The sequence below is a fragment of the Papio anubis genome, chromosome 10 (assembly GCF_008728515.1).
Source record: "Papio anubis isolate 15944 chromosome 10, Panubis1.0, whole genome shotgun sequence".
Lineage (NCBI taxonomy): Eukaryota > Metazoa > Chordata > Mammalia > Primates > Cercopithecidae > Papio > Papio anubis.
The window spans coordinates 109458154-109479875 of NC_044985.1; the positions used below are offsets into that span (position 1 = coordinate 109458154).

The window sequence follows — 21722 nt, forward strand, 5'->3', positions numbered from 1 at the left end:
GGGAGAATTATAAGGGGACAATTAAAGAAATACCTGATCAGTAGATTAGAGTTAAAGATGGAAAAAAATACAGGAGAAAGACTATGGAAAAACCTAAAGCTATGACAAAGGTGTATATTATCTCAAATAATATTAAAGTCTGAAAGTTAGGTACATTTTATATATAATCCCTAATTGTCATGTTATTCAAGAAAGCCGAATGAGTAACTTATACAACGTCATCCAAGTGAGATTGACAGCCTAAAATCAAATTCCGACCAATGGAATTGAAAAGTCCCTACTATTTTGGTATTACCCACTTAGATTATCTGTTCAAATAGCTTCATTTGGCCTTCATAAAAAGGGGGAAAATTATTTAGTGCAGAATCATGTTCCTAGCATTGAATTTATACTTTTTAAAGTGGCATAAATGGTATCTATAATTAATTGTAAATCCACATGAATTATTTTACTGTTCCTTTTAAACATTTTGTGTAAAATATTCTGAGAAGTAGTGTTGCCTCTATATGTTTCCAAAATATCAATTATTTTATAACAGATACATGGGTCAAATATGCTCATTAAAAAATGCTTTTTTTCTGTGTGATGATCATTTGAAAGACTTGTGATTTGATAACTAAGGAAGCAATTTTATTACTGAATATGCTGACAAGTGCAGAAAATCATAATCCTTTCAGCTCTGTGTTATATCAATTTCAAAAGATTTATTGAGGGCTATGTTGTTGTCTAAATTATGTCAAGTTGACCCATACCTTCCAAAATATAGTTGAAATAAATTCACTAAAACTAGGGGGAAAGTTCTCAAATTAAACTTATATTTTTCAGGTTAAGTCACCACAGTAACACATCACAGGCAACTAAACAACCTCTGCAGGGTTATTAAAAAGAGTTGACTTAGTATTTAATCTCTTATCTATACAATTTTATCAGTTTATCTCTTTAATTCTAACATACTGCTTTTCCTTCTAATGATGGAATTATAAAATATGTAATTGACATATATAGAATAGAGAATTTTTCTAAATTAATTCCTATGACTGATTTCAAATCTAGGTTTCATTATTTCTGGTTTATCTAATGGGCCCAACTCAATATGAAAAATATCGTAAGCCCGTGTGAATCAATACTCTTGATTTTGTTTTATAGTTGTTTATATAGCACCAATACTAACATTATCTTTTTCTGCCTTCTATCAGACAATTCTAATAGAGACTTATTTTAAGGATCAAATGATCATTTACTTAGTTGAAAACACGTTTAGGAAAGAGTGTGATGTTAGGGTAACAGTAGTTTGTTCCAAAAACCATTTACCAAGGTTCAGGTAAGTGGAAATTTAACAAGTTTTTAGATGTTTAATTAAAATTATTTTCCCACTTTTTACAAGTCTAGCATAGTATTTATTTGACCTTTTCAGATAGTTTATGCATCATAGCAAAATGGTTAGTTATAATTTTATTATTTTTCATCTTAGATAATAGTTCAGGAGTGAGTGCTTTTTTTTTCCCCTGTAAAGGGGCAGGTTGTAAATATTTTCAACTCCATGAGGCTGTGGTCTCTATCCCAGCTACTCAATTCTACCTTGTACGTCAACAAATAGGTCAATCTGTGTGCCCCAAATCTTGATTTGTATACACCACCATTTGAATTACATGTAATGTCCATGTGTCATGAAATATACTTCATTTTAGTTTTTTAACTATTTAAAAATATGAAAACAAATTATTGCTCATGGACAGTACAAAAACAGGCAGTGGGCTGTATTTGGCCAGTGGGTTGTAGATTGCCGACCCCTATCCATTATCTTGAAGATACATGTGAAAAAGCCATAGTATTTACATGCTTATTTTTTCCTGTATGTTTTTATAATTCAAAAATCAACCTCTTTGCCCACTACATGGGAAAGGAAGAACATTTTCAATGAAAGCAATAACAACCCTGGCCGACTTCATGGCTCCTCAAGACAGGGCGAGCACAGTTGCAGGCAAGTTGCGACCTCCCATAATTTCTGAAGATGTTGGCTCCCCTTCTTGAGTCACACACACTGGATTTCATGCCTTCTCTTCCTTGTTCCCTCACCAATGCTATCCATGGTCTCCCGGAGAAACTTCCCTTAAAGAGAAAATCCAGAGAACTTTGAGAACTCCAGCTTCCTTTTCAGCCAGGTTAAACTTACACTCCTTATGCAGGAAATGACAATTTCTCACAAAACAGGCAATGCAAGTTGGAGAGGTTGGCTCAGAAACAGCAACACAGGACTGACAATGTTGCCCCAGATCATCTGAAAATTAGTATTGATTGCTGTGCCTATTGTTCAAGAAATTAAATTTTACTCTCACGACAAGGCTCAAGACTCCCAGCTGAAATTAATTCCAAGGTTAACAAGGTGCTTGCCTGGCATTGTGCTGTGTCTCCTAGGCCTTTGATAGATTATTGTTTTCCCACGCTAACTAATGAGGCACAAAAATCAAAATCAGTGGAGATATGCATGCTTGTATTGGTTTTATTTTGGTATCATTTTCAATATTGAAATGCTCCAAGTGCTTATTTCAGAGTATTTTTTTTTTCTCTTGATGATTTATCTACTTTGGAAAATGGAATATTTTAAATACATATTATGGAGATTTATTATTGCACTGCATTGATATTACTTTGTTCTTTGGAGAAAATATACTCTTAATCTCAGGAAGTAATTAATTTTATTTCCTAGAGAAAGTAATTATTGAAGTGAACTAAAGGTTCTTTCTCATTTATGTTACTCCTCATGCATTGAAGGATCATTAGATGAGATGGTTATAATATATGGGGCTTTCTCCATTTATATGCTTTAGCTCTCTGCCTTGTACAACCACGTAAAGTGTGAAGTGTGTAACAATATGTTTTTTATATATACATACACACAGTACAATATCCATAAGATGTATATGTGAAGCATATATAAATTTATATACTATGTATGTATGAATTATGTACCAATATTCATTCAATATACAGTATTTAGGAAATTCAGAGATATTCATGACTTTTCAATGTCACACAATGATCAGGATCCCAATCAAGTCATTTAGCTCTTTCCATGATACCATGTTGCTTCCTTTTAAAGAATGAAAGATACAGTTAAAATCAAGATTTGAAAAGAATATAGTCTCTTCACTTGATCTTTAAGCATACACACACACACACACACACACAAACGTGTACACAAACACGTGTGTGTACATATATATTTTTAATTTTAAAATAGTGTTTTTAATTTACAGAAGAGTTCCAAAGAGTACACAGTGTGTTCCCACATATTCTACACCCATTTTTCCCCCATTGTTAATATCTTACATTATCATGGTTCATGTGTCATGACTAATGAACCAATATTGATAGCACCATTATCAGCTTAAATCCATACTGTATTCCAGTTCCCTTAGTTTTTAATCCAATGTTCTTTTCCTGCTCCAGAGTCCCTTCCAGGATAGCATGTAAATTAATTATACTTGGTCTTTGGGTCTCCTTACCCTTCTCTAGGCTGTGACAGTTTCTCAGACTTTCCTTATTTTGGATGACCTTGGCAGCTTTGGGGAGTACTGGTATGGTATTTTGTAGACTGTCTCTCAATTCGGGTTTCTCTGGTGTTTTCTCATGATTAGAGTGGAGTTACGGGTTTTGAGGAGGAAGATGGCAGGGGTAAAAGTGCCTCTGGTCTCATCACATTATACCAAGGATACATACTGCCAGTATAATTTACTACTCTTGATCACCTGTTGGGGGCGATGTTTGCCAGGTGTGTTGTCCGTTTGGGGTGCTAGAACAGAACACTATAAACTACAACAGTTAGTTATTTTTCACAGTTCTGGAAACTGAGAAGTCCAAGAGCGGGGTGACAGCATGGTTATGATCTGGTGAAGACACTCTTCCTGGTTGCAGACTGTTGACTTCTTGCTGTTTTGGCACCATGGCTGAAGGGGTGGAAGAGCTCTCTTGGGTTTATTGTATAAGAGTACTAGTCCCATGCACCTCCCAATCACCTTGAGGAGGTCCCACCTTTTAGTACCATTACCTTGGAGGTCAGGATCCCAACATAAGAATTTTAAGGGGGCACAAACGTTCAGACCATAACACTGGGTTCCTCCAATGTATAGTTACTTCCCTCCTCACTTTCCATACTGTACTTTTTAGGAAGAAGTCACTGTGTGTAGCCTACATAAAAGGGGTAGAGATTGAAATTTTACCTCCTGGACAGGAAGCTTCACTTGATTTTATTTTCATGAACTTATTATCCAAGGATATTGCTTCTGTTGAATCATGCTGGTATAAAAATCTTGTCCTAGAGATATGTGTTCATACTAATTGAACAATTGTCCTACTGTTATCTTTTGATGTGTACTTACCTACTAATGTATACATTTTTTTCTTTTCTTCATGGGATAAACAGTATAATAAATGCCTTTGGATTAAAGATAAGAAATAAGGCCATTGAATTAAATAACTAAATTAGAAGAATTTGTTTACTGGGCTTGGTTTCAAATTTGTTGTAATAGTTAATTCCCAGAGTTCTTTCAGTTCCAGAGAGAGGTGGAATGGGATTTTACACGTCTTTTTTTTTTTTCTTTTAAGAATATGAAGAATTTTGTGATAAAAGAAAATAGAAAAGCGATGCAATTTTTTATGAGTAGTGTTCTTAACATACTTCATATATTTGCTAAACATGCTATTTATTATATCCAAAACAATGAATGAAAGCATGACATCTTACTATCAGCAAAAAATAATATTTAGATATATTTTGGGGGTGATTCAATGATGCAGATGGCTACAGTAATAACATTGAAGTTCGATTTTGAGAATTAAAAAGACTATGCACCAAAACATGTGATATTTAAAAATAAATGTGGGAAGCAGATATATCTTCCTACAATATAATTATATTCTATGTTTATTTATCACATCTTAACAGAAATATTTTTGGGGGAGTTTAAGTGGAAACAAATTGATAGCAGATATTAAATAAGAAGATATTTTGTAGAATCTATTTGTTTGTTAAGCTCTTTTTAAATATATGTTTATATTTTGAATTGACAATCTTCCAGCAACCTGAGTTTGAATTATCGTCTTATACCTAGCCATCTTTCATGTATTGGGCAATGCCTTCTTCATGGAATTTTATATATTGGGCAACACTTTCTCATTCACTGCACATGTCTCCAAAAGATGAGTTAAATATTATAGAGTAAGTCTGAAAAAAAAGTATTTTCTTTTTCTAGTATTTCAGACCATTCTATCCATCAAGTTGACATATAACTATTTAATGTAAAGGAAAAATCTAAAGAATAAAATTCCAAGCTTTATAATTTTTATTCTTATTCCTCTATTCTTTAGAGTTTTAAGAAATGTATTCTTAATAAATTTACACACCTCTGTAGCATGCATTTCTGTGTGACACAGAATACATATTTTATGGATAATACAGTATGCTGTATATACATATATGAAATGTTATGCAACTATGAAATATATCGGTGACCCTGTTGTCAAAGGAATCCAGAAAAATTATTTTTCAGTTGCACGTACCAATTTATGCCATAAAAATATTAAAGGAAATTAAGTAACACATGACTTAATGTTTGTGTAGACAAGTAAATAAATAGATAAATTTAATAAAAAAAAAATAGAAGTGATGCTGTAAGAAATATTGGGCCTTAAAGAAGTTTGGAGGTTTTGCAATGATGTTGAAATGTATAGAACCCAGAATATTTTACTAAGAAGATTATCTGGATTTTATTTTATTTTTTTGAGAGACAACAAAAACTGTTCTATGATGGTGGCTTCTATTTAACTGATAAAACTTTTATTGAAAGCCTAGGACTCTGTTCTACATGTTGGGACCACCGAGACGAGTGAGATTTGAAGCCTGTCCTCTGGGAATTCTGTGTTATAAATTTCATTATGACAGTTTGTAGTCACTCAATAAATTTTTCTTGCATTTTCACCAAAATAGAGTTACTGCATTTTTATTGCACAGATTATCATGTTATGAAATATTGTAAGTCTTTTGAAAAATTTCTGAGCCACTTTGACAATCTCCTGTTGGAACACAAACTTATTCATTAGATTAACTCAACAAACACCTAAAATTTTGTTTAAAAAGTGAATGCTTATGTCTATGGTCCTGAGCTAGGAACTAGAGGACACTAAAAGGCATAAAATACAGCCCATCTATTCAGGGTACTTTCTATCAAATTAGGCACAAGCTAGATATTTATCTGAAAGTATCATCTTCTGGGCTCCAAGTCCAAGCTAGTAACTTTGATTTAATTATTTAATAAGCAGTTTTTATTCACTGATAAAGCCACAAATATAGTTGTATTTTTGAATAGCATCTGTAAACAGTAATACAAATAACAATAACTATAATTATAATTTATAAGTAAAATTCAGGTGATGGAGCATAATATAATAGAAAGAATATCAACTTTGGAGTCAGACAGACCTGAGTTTGATATAGGTCTGTATCATTTGTTAGCTATGACCATGACCCAGTTTCTTAAACTTTCTGAGACTTAGTTTTGTAATTGTAGCACGTAGATAAATTCTTTCAGTGTGGCTTGGAGGATTTAACATAAAATAGAGCTCTTTGCACATGCCTGGCAGAGTGTAGGTATGGAAAACTGTTAGGTATTCATCAGTGTTAGAATACTGAGACTTAGGCAATGCTTTACTGTTTTTTAAAATGAATTGACCTTCATTATCCTATTTAAACCTCACACCAAATTTATCAATTCACTCATTCGGATAAAGAAGCCAGGAAGCCCAGTGACCAATGGAAATTTGACACATGAGGATTTAAATCCATGTTTTCTAGGTCTAGGACCTGCCCTCTCCCTAAATGATTAAGAATTGTGAGAATTTGATTTAGCTTTGTTCACACCAAAATCTACCTGCCTGGTTTTAGACTAGATATGTAACTTCCTCATCTATGCATAGAGTGTTGTACTAATCCATGCTCCCAATTCTTTCAGTTCTATGTATACATACTTTGAGAGGCAGCATAGTGTAGCTGTTAAAAGTATGGGTATTGGGTATAAACTCTTGGGTTCAAATCTTGACTCTGCCATTTGTTGGCTCTGTAACTTTGGGAGAGTTACCAAATCACTTTAAGTCTCATTTTATTCATCACTATGGGTTAATAAATGGTAAAACTTCAGGGCATTTTGATAAGGAATAGATGAATTAAACTATACAAAGTAGTTAGCATGAAATCTGATATAGAGTAAGCATTATGTAAGTATTTGCTGTAATTATCACCCTAAAATTGTAACAGCAAGTTCAGTGACTTCAAGTGCACTATATTAATGCTTCAAGTCATGGAGTAGATTTGCTTAAACAATTATGTGGAAGCTTCCACAACCTAGCTGAGCTCATGGGCCCAATTTTATTACCGCCCTTGTGTGACAGACTCAACACGCTAGCTCTGTTCCAAAGAACAGTTACTGGTAGACATGGTGCCACATATAATTGGAAGCAGTGGTTACTTGTCCAGTAATATGTACATATGTGTGTGTATGTATCAATATATAGTCCACACCGAACTTTCTCCTGGTAACCAACTTGACCTCATGAATCTATTTTTCCAAGTTTTTGAAGTTGATTAGGATCCTTGTCATTGTGACTATAGGGACCAATGATTCTAATGTAGAGATTTGCTGAAGCATCAAAAACTATAGCAAAAACTTCTTTGCAGAAGAAATATTTAAGCATTTACATTCTAAGTGTATGGTGTGCACTTAAAATCATTTTGATGAGATGAATTATTAAAAATATTCTACTACATTCTCTTTATAAATAAACCTAAGTGTTTAAAAATTATTTCAAGAATAAAACAATGTTCATTAAAATCTTTAAAACATATCACATTCATATTAGACCTCACTGAAATGTAATTCCAATTATTGAATTTAAAAATATGGGAACCAATGAGACAATGGAGCCAACATAAAGTTACAGGTAAATATTTGGAAAATTGCTTAAAAGTGTAAAAGATTTAACTTTCATATCATGAACTTTTAGAACATATTGAAAAATATTCATGCCCAAATTGTTGTTAAATATCACGATGTTTACTAATTTAAGTACAAAGTTTGTATATGGTTTCCATTCTTTCAGTTTTGTTTTGTAAGAGTTATCTCTTAATTTATCTTAAGAGTTTTTAGACTGGGCATAGTAGCTCACATCTGTAATCCCAGCACTTTGGGAGGCTGAGGCAGGAGGATTGCTTGACCCCATGAGTTTGAGACCACGCTGGGTAATATAGAGAGACCTCATCTCTATCAAAATTAAAAAAAAAAAAAAATTAGCTGGGCATGTTGGTATGTGTCTGTAGTCCCAGCTACTGGGGTGACTGAGGTGGGAGGATCACTTGAGCCCAGGAGGTCGAGGCTGCTGTGAGCTGTGATTGCATCATCGTACTCTAGCCTGGGTGACAGAGTGAGACCTTGTCTAAAACAAAACAAAACAAAACAAAAAAGAATTTTAGAAGAGATATAGAAACAGCTGACATTGTTCTATGAAACTACTAGCACAGTGCAAAAGAAGTATGCTTTCATTCCATTTTTTTCTTCTGTATTCACTCTTTCTTTTTTGCTAGGTGGCATGCATGCAGTGGTTTCATGGAGACCATACAATGCTTGAGATGATTGAGAAAAAGCGTTGCTTGTGCAAGGAAATAAAGGCTAGACAGAAAACGGAAAAGGGCCTTTGCAAACAGGATAGCATGCCTATCTTGCCCAGCTGGAAGAAGAATGCAGGTGCCAAGAAGTACAGCCCTCCACCCTATTCTAAACAGCAAACGGTATTCTGGGATACTGCCATATGAGTGTGCGCAGGATGGTGTGAGCTCCACATTTCTTAATATGAAGAGGGAGGTCGACTCGGTCCTGTGACAATGAACTGTTACATATCTTTTCTGTGGGAGTGGAATGCCATGGGAAGCTGTGCCTATTTGTGGCAAGTTCAAGATAAAATGCATATGCCCTTGCAATGAAGGCGCACTTATTTATCCCGGATTATTTTGAATCCAGAAGATATTAAAATGTAAATATTTTACTAGTTTATGGGTGACACCTGAAATAATACACATTATACGTATATAAATTACAGAAATATCAAGAGTTTACTATATGATATCATTTCGGTATTAACTGGTTTGTTATCTCTTTTATATGTAATCCCTTGATGCCTTTTATTATTAATTTTTGCATTTAAAATGTTTTTTTTTTCCCTTGCCCACATCTGGTTTCTGTACAAGAGCTCACAAGTATAAATCATGTTCAATCACATAATATATGATCTGGTGCTAGTAACATAGAAGTTGAATACCATATTTGTTAAGAGCATCTGTGCTTTTTAAGTTTCAAGGGTTTGACAGGAAATGAATGCAAATGTGATGCTTAATTTGGACGTCCAAGTTACATTGACAACAATATTTTTGCTACATTGGCTTTATAAGAATTTCTCTTTAGTATCCTCTGGCAATGGTTAGACTAACCATTAGTCTGACTTAGTAATAACTAAGCAATGGTTAGTCAGACTCCAGAGAAAGTTACTAGGATATATTGGACATCCCAGAGAAAACATTTCCTTCAGAAATGACTTGAGGGACATGTGTCCTTGCATCATTGATCTGATGGGAGGAGACCAGGGTTCACTGTGACAATGGAAGGAACAAGGAATTAATAGCTCAAGAGCATGACTGCTTTCAAGAAAGTGGGACCAGTGGCATTATAGCCACCTTAATCACTATATTTAAGTAACTTTTCATGTGTGTGCTTGTTTCCCCAAGAAAATGAGAAATAAACATTCAACTAGACCAGTTTACATATTTTAATGCACTAAATGCCAATCTTTCTAAAAGTTTAGATCCATTAATAAAATATGTATTTCTTGTTAATTTTTTCAAACTGGTTATCACCACATTTCTGGGTCATAATCTTCTGTATGTGATCATCACACCCATTCTCACTGATTATGACACCATGACCAAAGAATTATGGCCATTTTTTGTTTTATTTTGTTTCAAGAAAGAAACAGGAAATGCAGGGGATGAGGGGTGGGGTGGATTCAATTTTATGTGGTGGTGAAATTTAAGTTAAAAAAATCATATATATCTTTTAAGAAGAACTTGTTAGTTGAATATAAATATTGCCACGAATGAATAAAAAAGAAACTATCACATATATTTTGTATATTTAAATTACTATTTATGCCTCCTAAAATTGATAGTATGTGGTTCTTTGTTAACAATCAATTTAGTATTATATTTCTGAGAGAAAAGGTGTGTTTTTGAAGTTATTGTTATAGCAGTTTTTCTTGTAAGGGTATTGACAGCAATAGTTCAGTGCTGCTCAATAAAACCAAATATAACAGGAGTTAGAGAATTTTTGTAATCTATATTGCTACAAACCTAGTGATGCTTTATCAGTAATAGTTTCCTTCAAAAGCCTTTTCAATGTTATAACATGATTTTCTAATATTTTATAATTAATGTGTATTTTGATGTCCAATTCGAATTCTGAAAGAATAAGGAAAAAGGTAAGTGGGAGCAGTGTACGGTTGGGGTGTCTGTGTGCGTGCGTGTGTGTGTGAGTGTGTGTGTACACGAAAGAATACTCAGTGGGAGAACTGTATACAGAAAATGCTTACTGAAGTTGCAGGTTCTGCTTGTGTAATTGAGGTGGTAGAAAACCGGGATCACAAATGCAGGAAATTACAAAAGGATCTTAAGTAGCTTAGATAAAACCCACCAGCATGTTTCACCAGCTATAGATTATGTTTCAAACCCAACAATCTATGGAGCACAAATCTAAGGGTGATGAAAATGTGTTCAGATAAAATCAGAATGGAAATAAAATGTGTTTATGACCCCAGTTGTTATCCTGATTTAAGTTATTATGACCACATATACTCAAGCCTATCAGTCAGATACAAGATACTAATTCTCAGCATTTCTGTGAAACGTACATATTCAGGCTCAGTATGGTGATGATTAACCCTCCCTTAACATTTATATTTAGGGAACATCTTTCTGTGGGGAGATGCAAATGTGTTTTTCAGATGCCTGTCTTTCCCATATCACTCTGATTTAGGCAGAAGGTTTATTTAATGTTGGCCATTTGTCAAGAAGGAAACAAACGTACTGACATGATCTGTGTTGGATTAAACCATTCCCATTTGTTCTATCAAACTCACGCTAGGGCTAGGTTTCATGCACTCCTTTTTCAAATGCATTATTTTCTGAGGCGGTAACTTGTTTGAAAATTTGACTTTAGGCAACCATTTTCATTTATTTCCGCAAATCTCTACTTAAGTGGAAAGCGCCTGAAATATCTGGAAAAGTGGCTTCACTGAGATTTAACTCAAGAACTGTTATTCTGTGCCTATACAATTGTCTGTTGTGGCAATGATCATTCCATAATCAATTTCCTTTTTGTGTAGTGTTTCTCTAAATGGAGAAAAGGAGGTCATTAGTATATAGAGAAAAATAAGCGGACTCTCTGGCAGTAATCAACCAGGATACTTCAACATATTAATTCGGTCAGAAGATAGCCTACAGATAGCCAGAACACTATGCTATGATGAAGCTCATATTTCTAGCAGTGCCAAAGAACAAATAATCTCATGGCATGGTTATCAGGTTGAAAGAGCTCATACTTACGAAAAATTGTCCTCTCACAGCAAATTTCATAGAAACAGAATTTTATTGGATGTCACAAGATGCTTTTACATGTGAAACACTTAGCAGAGAAGATATAAATTTCTTTAGAATTGATGAAAGGAAAATATAAAAATCTGCATTTTTTTCGATCGCAGATGCCAGCATCCTCTGAGGTATAAGAGTAATCTTGTACATAAACAGCGCCCGCATCTCTCCCATGTTTATGCTACTGAAGCAAGCTTGGCATCAAATGTGATGGATTTGTGTAAATGAAGGTTAATACCCACCCATGTAAAATAATTAGGAAAGTAAAACATCTGGAGATTAAAATTTGTAGTTTTAAAGTATTATATATTCAAGCACATGCCAATTGTCTGTAGACAACTAGATACAACGTTACTTTCCAAAGTAGTGACAAAATTGTCTTTGAATGCTTCTAGAGAATAAAAGAAGGTTTTTATTACTACATTTTGTTGCAGGTCTTGCCTATACATGGAATTTAGTTTGATTCTTTTGAGCAAATTTAGTGACTATGTCAATAAAACTAAACAAAGCTATTGGGTTATTGTTTTAACTAATTAAGACATCAACACAATGCACATACAAATGCAATTTTAATATCACTTCCATATTAAGACAAGTCAGTTTCCTAAAGTAGAAGAGCTTGTAAAATAACCACACTCACATGTGAAATTGAGAAACGATTCCTACGATGTAAGCAGTAAGTAATCAGAGATGAGAGGTAATTCACACTTGCAAATAAATAGAAGTAGAATAGATAGCAATTCATAATTCACTGTGTCCCAAACTTAAGTGGGAATAAAAGAAAAATGGTACCTATAGCATTTAACATTATGTCGCTACATCCTCCATGTATGCAAAATAGACAGCTAATTGTAGAATGTGGACAATTTGTTATTAATCCATTATTGAGCAACTTATGTATCAGGCATTAAAAAATTCTAAAGCACTGGGTGTTAAACATTGAAAAAGATGTCGTCCCACCCTTCAAGGAGCTTAATTATGCAATCATCAATATTTTCAAAATAAAGTCAGTTGTTTTTAAGAAGATATACAATTGTGTTAACACAATTCTCTTTTTTTCAGATCAAGTGTATAGTCAAGGTAAAATTCTAAACATACTAAACTTAATGTCTAAGTATAGAATATGTTTGTGTGTAAGCCTCGATGTGTGCTTATATAATATGTACTGCTGTCTATGTAAATCATTAAAAGGATAACACATTTTGACATGTTGGACTTGAACATTATGACTTGGGGTTTGGATGATTTAAAACTCTTTGATATTTGGGTCAATTACATTGCAGCAAAATGTGTGTAATATGGAAAAAATGTCTGATTACATTTCCCTTTAAATATTATGAAATTTCAAATTTAAGGGAAATTTTTTTTTAAAGAAATGCTGTTGGATTTATCTCAACCAAACATACGTGAAAATTCTTTTGAAGTGTTCAATTGTTCCCAAATATAACTGGGTTTGCCCACCCTAAAAGCGTCTACATTTACACATGTATACACCCACGTACAGTATACATACTGTATATAATATATATGAAAATGTTTAGTATGCACTTCTTTTGATTGGAACTCCTTAAGTTAACATTTATAGTGTAGCAACTTGTGTAAAGTGCACTGTGATTATAAAAAGCAAAGCACAGTAAAGTCACAGGTCTTGTTATCTTGCACTAAAAATGTGTTTACGTATTTAGCAGTTGTATGTTTACTTTCTTGCTCTTTCAGACAATTGAAACAAATAGCTATGAGAAGATGATATAAAATAATATGTTTTTTAGTGGATAATGGCACTACATTTTTAAAAGACAGGGTTTTTAAAGAAAACCATTTAACATCCATTCCAATATAACATGTTTACCATATCTAAAAATTTGAATGTCATATTGCATTTTTCATAATTCATTAGAAATGTCAGGTATGTGCCTGAAAAATTGTGCAAATAAGCATTAGATAACAGATTTCTCTACTCATGTGTTATTAGCCATTTCTATATACCTAATAATATAAACACTGATGTTTTAATGTCTTTTAATTTTTGTACTTGATTTTTTTAGGTAACATGTAATTATAAATGTACTTTGATACTACTGAAGTAACCAGATGTTGTTTGAAAATAAATTGTTTTCTTTAGTGCATTGACAATATTTTACAATACTTTTTGTGCTTATTTATTTGTGCTCCCGTGTAATTCTAATAAAAGCAATAGTTTAAATTAGTTGACTTTGTCGTTACTGGTATTTTTTAATCAAGAAACAAAATAATAACTTTTTCAAAGAAAAATACAACATTTTTCAACTTCTGCAGTTGACCATGAGATTGCATGTATTGTAGAAGACTAATACTGGTGAGTATTGAGGGTCTAGACTTTCTAATTTATTATGTGACCCCTAGTTGTCCTTAATCACTACTTGGCTTCTCCCTCAAGGTGACCCATTAGGTAAGAGGAACATTGACTCTTCTCTTTCCTCCATATGTACCTAATTCCAGTTAAATGACTCAGAGTGCATCAAAGGTGTGCTGGTGGCATGAAAGAGAAAATGCTGGCAGTCGTAGACCTGTGTATGTAGGCAAGATATTTATTGGAGGGGTACTACTTAGCACATTCATTTATTCAGTCATACTTTTAGAGTTAACCTGGCTTAAGTCAGGAGCAAGTCAGTATGTATAGTGTTGCTAGGATATCAATATCTAAAATATCATTGAGCATGGTATATATATGACAAGATTCTGGAGCTCAGTCAGTTTACAAAAAATGCTCATAAAATAATGCAGAGACTTCTAATAATTTCTAATGGCTACTTCATCAACCACTTACATACTCTTATATCCTATCTCAACATAATTAATTATAATTTCATAATTCCTCACCAATTATTTCCATGTTCATTTCATAAAAAGAAATAAATTTATTCTCATTGTTTGGTCCCACCCTTCCAGCTACTCAAATGCTCGGTGTGCTACTCTACGTTTTGGTTGAACAAGAACTAACCTATCACCACCCCACCACCATCAACAGCCCAACCTTCCATCCATCTCAGGCCATGAAAAAAAGCTCCCCAATATTTGAAATTATTGGTCTTTTCCATTCTCCTAACCCCCATTACAACTCGTTTTATTCCAGCTCTGTGATCTCAGATTCTAATTAAATTATGTTGACACAATGATGTGAATGACTGATAAAACAATGTTCATCCTATAGTGATTTGTATTTGAGAAGATTCTTATTAACATGCCTGAGTGAGTATCCATTAGAATGTCAGGCAATGTGACAAACCAGGAGATCAGAAGAACATAACTTTAGAGAAAATTTTGCATAACATCACCTCACCTCATGCCTTGTAGAGTGGTGGTTTTCTCAAATCTTGCTGTGAAAAAAAAAAAAATCGCTTGGTCAGTTCTTAAAAACTCCCAATGTCCAGAAGGCTGCCTGGAGCAGTACACAGGTGCTGGTAGTTTTAAAAAAAATCTACTAGATGAGTCAATATGGAATCAAATTTGAGTATTAAAGCAGTGCTTCTCAAACTTGAATGTACATTCTTACCACCTGAGGATCTCGTTGGCATACAGGTTCTGATTTAGAAAAGTTTGAGAGTAGGAATCTCTAGCAAGATCTCAGGAGATGCTGATGCTGCCTGTCCATAGATCACCCTTTGAGCAGCAACTCCTTGGCAACTCACTTCTCTGCCTATACTTAGGGAGCCTTTGGTAGCCATTGCCTAAAGCACTGCCACTCAAAGCCTACTTCAGAGACCAACAGCATAGCATTATCTTGGGACTTGTTAGAATGGAAAACCTTACCTTTATCCCCGATAGATCTTTAGGGCTGAGGCTCATGGATCCTGTTTCAGCAAGCCATATAGGTGATTCTTATGCCCAGCAAAGTTTGAGATGCATTGTCTTAGACCAATGTGGCTTTCAATCATGGCAACACATTACATTCTTGGGAGATTTTTATTTAATGCCGATGCCTGGGCCCCTCTTTCAGAGATTATGATTTTATTAGTCTGGGGTTAGGGCTAGACAACTTTTTCTTCTTTTTCTCCTCCACCTTTTTCTCTTTTCTTCTTTCTTTCCCAGAAACCCCTAGGGGATTAGAATATGAAGCTGGTACTGAGAAAGCTATATTAGAGAATCAACTCTGTCCCATACATTGGAAATTGCATCATTTCCCCCAGAAATAAACATTTCATCCACAGGGCCAAACACAAGAATGTACCACTTCATAACCCTCCTCATCAAAATGACTTTCAGGTACTTCAGGGTAAAGAGTGGTGTGAAATAAAAGTCCCAGCTTTTGGTTAAATTAGCTCCTTGTGATTGGTGCCCATCGCTCATTTTAGGAGGCCAATATTTTTCATGAGAGCAGGCTTATATTTAAATTATTCTAAATGTTGCTTAGAAATTAGTGTCAAGTGCTCTGAATTGTTGATAACAGTATTAGGATTGTGTCATGTTTTTCCCCAGTTGGAATTAATGTACACTGCTCAAACACCCCCACTACCTTGATACACAGTATTGTGCTAGGGTCTTCATTACAATGCCATCTGTCTTATAATAGTTATTTCTTTGGGAATTTATCCTCTCTACTTACATGGTGAGTTCCAGAAAGAGAAGCTACATTTATTTGCTATAAATCTTGTATTCTACAAAGTGCCTGGCCAATTGCTCTGCACATAAAACTATTAGAAAATGTTCATTTATTTCATTTATGTATTTATTCAACAAATGCTAACTGAAGTCCACCTGCATACCAAGCACTGTTCTGGGCATAACAGGCCAAACTCAGTATACTTGTAAAGTTTTGATTCTAATTGATTTATATATTCTTTTGAGATTGTATTTTCTGCTCTTCTCTCTCATTATATGAAACAAATATTGGGTGAGACCCTGGGACACTTTATATGCCAGAATTGTTAAACATACATGTCATACATGTGAGTATTATTTAGGGAGTTTTATATCTATATATTTATTTAAACCCTGTTTTTTATCCATATAAAGCAATAGTAATTAATGTGCAAATATAGCAAGGTGACACACATTAGAAATGTGTGAGAATTTTAACAAGAATGAAACACAGTCGGAGCATGAGATAAAACCAATCAGGAATAATTTTAGTTCACAAAATGCATACAATGATACCATAAGTATCACTATTTATGGGTTTATAATTCATTATAATAGTAAGACTAACAATAACAATAGTAATGACCACTACCATTTATTTCTTACTTTATGCAAAACACTGAACTAAGTTTTTAAGACATCTTATTCAATTCTTATCTCAACCCTATGAATACATTCATTTTCTGGGTAAAGATGCTGAGGTTTAGAAAACTTTCCCAAGGTAATTCACAATAGTAATTGATTGTGGAAATTCAAACCAGGCTTATCTGAATTGAAAACACAACCAATGCAACATAGACTCTTATTTAAATTAATTTTTTTAGTTTGCTATTCATCATATACAGATACTCAAAGACATTTTAATCACTATGCAGTTCCATGTAGCCTGAATGGAAGTGACCCATCTAACTTAGGTATATATACTCATCACTAAAAAAGCAGTATTTTTCTCTACAATACAATGAACTTCATAGGTAGTACAGATCAGTGTAGGGGACATTATGCTTGCTAAAATCTTTGTCATTAATAATTTCTTATCGATTTTCTAGCTGGTTTCAATGAGGAACAAATCAATTTGCTAGGGTCAAATAGTAAGTTGTCTTTTAAATTGATTCTGCTTGTTGATTTTACTTAGGGTAACTATTGTTGCCTTCTGGAGGTATTTTGTTTTAAAGAATTCATTAATCTAAAATTTTGTCTTTCTTTGTGAATATACCATATGATATCACATTTATTAAGGAAAGGGAAAAAAGAGAGAGAGAGAGAGACTTGGTAGTAAGTTAAAATGTCCCATCCCACTGGGCACTTGTGCCTCCATACTCTAACAATATTTTCTCACAAGGGTCCTTGAAAGGTGTTACTCATAACACTTCAATATAAAAAAATTCACACTTTTTAATTTTAATAGTTAAGAAATTTTTACTTGAATATAAAGCCAACGTATTAAACTACTTTATTTCATTCACTGAATAAATATCTCTTGAATGCTTGTTATAATACCAGCCATGGTGACCAGTGATCAGGCTATGGTCATGAATAAAAGATGGCAACCCCACTTATCTTTGAGCTTATATAATGGATATAATTATTTATATCAATGTTGAAGTTGGTAGCATCAACTTAACCCAACCTTCACCTTAAGAACTATAAGGTATGATGTTCAAGTGCTACTCAGATGTGGCAAAACTCATAAGTATTCAAACAGCTGCAAGGAGCCTGCTCTGAGACTAGAAGATTATACACTGCTAGCAGAGGCATTATTTTGCCCATCCTCCTCATTCCCTTGGGGTTTGACACCTGTTTGTCAGAGATTACACATATAGACTTACTGTTTCATTGGTAAACATATGCTTTTCCTTCACAATAAGAAGACTATGAAGAAAATGATACAGAGGCCTGAAATAACTTTGGAGATCATTAGATAGCCATGAGTTTAATTCTCTCAAAATGGTCCGTTTGCCTGAGGATCCTCTAGACTTTTTCTGAGACTAGAATTCACATGTTTGTTCCACATGTTTGTCCTACTCTAAACTTTTCTTGACTTCTCATAGCCTTCAAATGCCAATCACATTGTTCAGATTCCAAACCATCCCACTCTTGTTTACTGAAACCTATCAGCCCAGTATCTTACATATAAGTCCCTAGAAACCCCTGCCTCCTCCCAGACTCCAGGATCATGCTTCAAAGATCTCAAGTTCAAATTATTGTATGTAAGAGAGGCAAGTTTCTGTCATCAAATATTGCGACAGGCAATAAGCAAGGTATGGATTGAAAAACTGGAGGATGAGGAGAGGGTAGCCTGCAATACAAACTTCAACATGAGGGTATAAAGTTTGCCAGGGAAAGACACAAAGGTAGGGATGTTATGAAGCTAAAAAATAAGATTAAGATTATCTAGTTCTGGAAAACATAATTCATTTCAAATATTGTTTGGTGGAATCTTTTAAAGAAGTTTACATCATTTTTATTTGAATGTGTAGATTCTTTTCAAATAAATATATAGAATTTAAAAAATTATACCACTGAAGAACTTCATCAGAGTGGTTTGGAAAGGAAAGTAAGACAAGTCAATGCATAAAAATGAAGAAAAATTAGTACAAGAAATAGTAAGGCCAAGAATTGATTGGCCACTTTATTTTCTGATGACTTCTCATAGTTTTTTCTTTCTGCTTTATCAATGCATCATTCACTAAATCTAAGAAGGTGAGATGGGATATAAACAATGAATAGTCAACTATGCAAATACTTGAGGGAATATTTTAGATATTTGGGGAATTTAAATTTTCTGAGATAAAATGCACTTGATGTGTTGGGGAACCATACAGGTCACAAATATCATAAAGGTGAGGTCAGGGAGAGAGACAAGAGCCAGATTATGTAGGCATTGTGGAGTTTATATGCAGGCACTGTGGAAAACATTTTACTTATCTATAAAAACCAAAGTCATAGGTGAAGTTTAAGAGTTTATGGATCTACTAAAGAGGATATTCATTACCCCTTCCTTAACTGATTGACAGATTTATTAGTAAGCGTGGGCAGAAGACCAAGAATCACCAAACATTTGATGAAAACTAACGTTATGAATAAAAGGAAATAAAATAAAATAGGTAAGAACAGAAAAGATCTTTAATAAATTATAGTTATATTGATTGCCAGAGGTGGATTGAATGTGAAACTAATGAAGCTTAACTTTAGTGGTCACACACATGTTAAAGCTACTCTAAGATGAGGTGACAGACCCTACTAATGTATTTGTGTGTGGTCATACAATTTGGTAAAATTTGTAAAAGTAGGCTATTTTGACTGTGGTCAGTTGAGAGTGATACCTTTTTCTACTCTAAATTACTTTCCATCCTGCTTCTCCTTGCTTTGGGGGTACTGGAATGGCTATGGGAATTTTGGGGATTTGTCTAAGAAGGACTTGGATGGGATATACATTTACTTTAGCAGGGTATTTTCATATGGCTCACAGAATTCATAATTTTGTATTTTTTTTTTTGTTAAAAACATCCCTCTTCCATCTATATAAGCTTCAGTCCTCACAAAATTTGGGGTTGCTTCTCATTCTCATAGATATTCATAGATATCCAAAGGGATATCATTTCCATAAACTAAAACAAACTGCAAAAGGAAAAATAAATCAGAAAAAATAAAATTCATGAAATATGGGGTACTTCAGCTGCCTGCCCTTCCCTCATCCCTTCAAACAAAAGAAAACAAACAAGAGATAATGTGTAGTTAAAAGAGTAGAGCCATTTTACCAACCATTTCAGGGAAATATGATTTGGATATCTAGGAAACCCGTAGGCCCAAATGCTATATTAAGCATCTTATATACATTACCAACGTAGTCTCATTTCCTGAATATGCTCATTTCCTTTACCATATGATTGCTGCAATATTTATGAGAATTGATGAAATTTATCTATTTGGAAAGTTAAGCACATATGTTCACATAGAAATGACTAGGTAAGAAAGAGAGTTACATATAGCTTAAAATGATCAATGTACACCTTCTCAGCTCCAAAAGTTACCCTTCATTGCCTGCTGTATAAAAATCTAGCTGGGCCCTTTACATAGTTTTTCTATATAGCTGGTATGATGTTAAGCTTTGTAGCAGAGGGTGATGGAGAGACACTGCAGGAATAAGGTCCTCTCTTCCTGGTTCTTTTTACCACCTACTTCTTACTCTTATTGTGCAGCTTCCAGCAAGATGTTTGTGAGTCATTTGTAGTGTGCACTTCCATCCTATTTCAATGGAACCCGAAAGGGATTTTTTTTTTTTTTTGCTTTTTTAGGGACTATGAACCAGGTGTGTCCCAGGGAACCTAGAAAACATCTCTGCCATCCAGTGGGTCACAACCACATTTGTCTCCTGAGGTTGGATCCCAGCCTTGAGGAAGGGACTCTCACCTTCCCTATATGTATTTCTCTTTTGAGCAATCTCCCCCTATCTTAGGGAAATGTTTAGGATTCTTTTTACTGCTTTTTAGATTTTCTTGTTTAGAGTTAATAGTTCTTTACTTCAAACTTTTCCCATTCCAATTACTGTGTAGTTTTTGTCTCCTAGTTGAATTCTGATGATACATTTTTTATTTTTCTTTACTGTTATCATTGTGTTTTTCATTTTTTATAAACAGTTTCATAAACTATTTCTACTGTCACTATAATATAAATATGCATTTTATAAATCTTGTAGTTACTTTACTATTGATGACAGCAAAGCACTGAAACTTGTGATAAACTTTTTGAGCCAAAACAAATATTGGTTGATTTTGGTCCTACTTACTTCTTAGATGTCTTAATACATCCCGTATACACTTTACTGGAGTATTCTTAATCTTTCGCTTTTAAATAAAAGACATTTGAAATTCGGCAAGTTCTCCAATTTTATTCCCTTCACTTTCAAGATTTTTGTTAATACTAAATAAAATTAAATTTAATGCATTTGATACTTTATAAAACTGAACACAGGTAAAAGAGTTGGTCTTGAGGTGGACAAATGGTTTTATATCATCTGAAGTTGGAAAGAAAGAGCAAAGGACAAAGATATGAAGAATTTTGTTGAGACTGAGGCAGAATATTAGGTGAGTTTCTGTCCTATGTTCTTAATTATCCCCAAACAGAAAGATACAAGGTCATCTGCTATCCAGAAAAGGTAGAAGACTTGATGAGAATGAGCACAACAAAGAGGGAGACGGCAATGGTTAAATAAAATATTTTCCCATCTTCCTAAGAATGCTGTTTGTACAAGGATGCTGTTCCATAGTGTCCCTCAGCCCTCAGTGTGGGGCTGGTTAGGGAGCACAGACTGCAGGACTGATCTGCTAGATGGTTATTACATTGGCTGTGTAACAGTAGT

At 33.9% G+C, this 21722-nt stretch overlaps 1 protein-coding gene across 11 annotated transcripts in view; it reads left to right on the forward strand.

Annotated features, from left to right (window-relative positions):
* NYAP2 (neuronal tyrosine-phosphorylated phosphoinositide-3-kinase adaptor 2) overlaps window positions 1–21722 on the forward strand; it is a 320701-nt gene that overhangs the window by 283695 nt on the left and 15284 nt on the right. For 9 of the 11 annotated variants that reach the window (XM_021924042.2, XM_031651555.1, XM_021924047.2 and 6 more), the window contains one exon: window positions 8633–13949. The exons of 1 other annotated variant lie outside the window; for it this stretch is intronic. In XM_021924042.2, the coding sequence (XP_021779734.1) occupies window positions 8633–8860 (228 nt within the window). In that variant the 3' untranslated portion in view covers window positions 8861–13949. Of the gene's footprint in view, window positions 1–5851; window positions 5984–8632; window positions 13950–21722 lie in introns of those variants that run through there. One more of the 11 variants, XM_021924049.2, reaches the window with a different exon arrangement.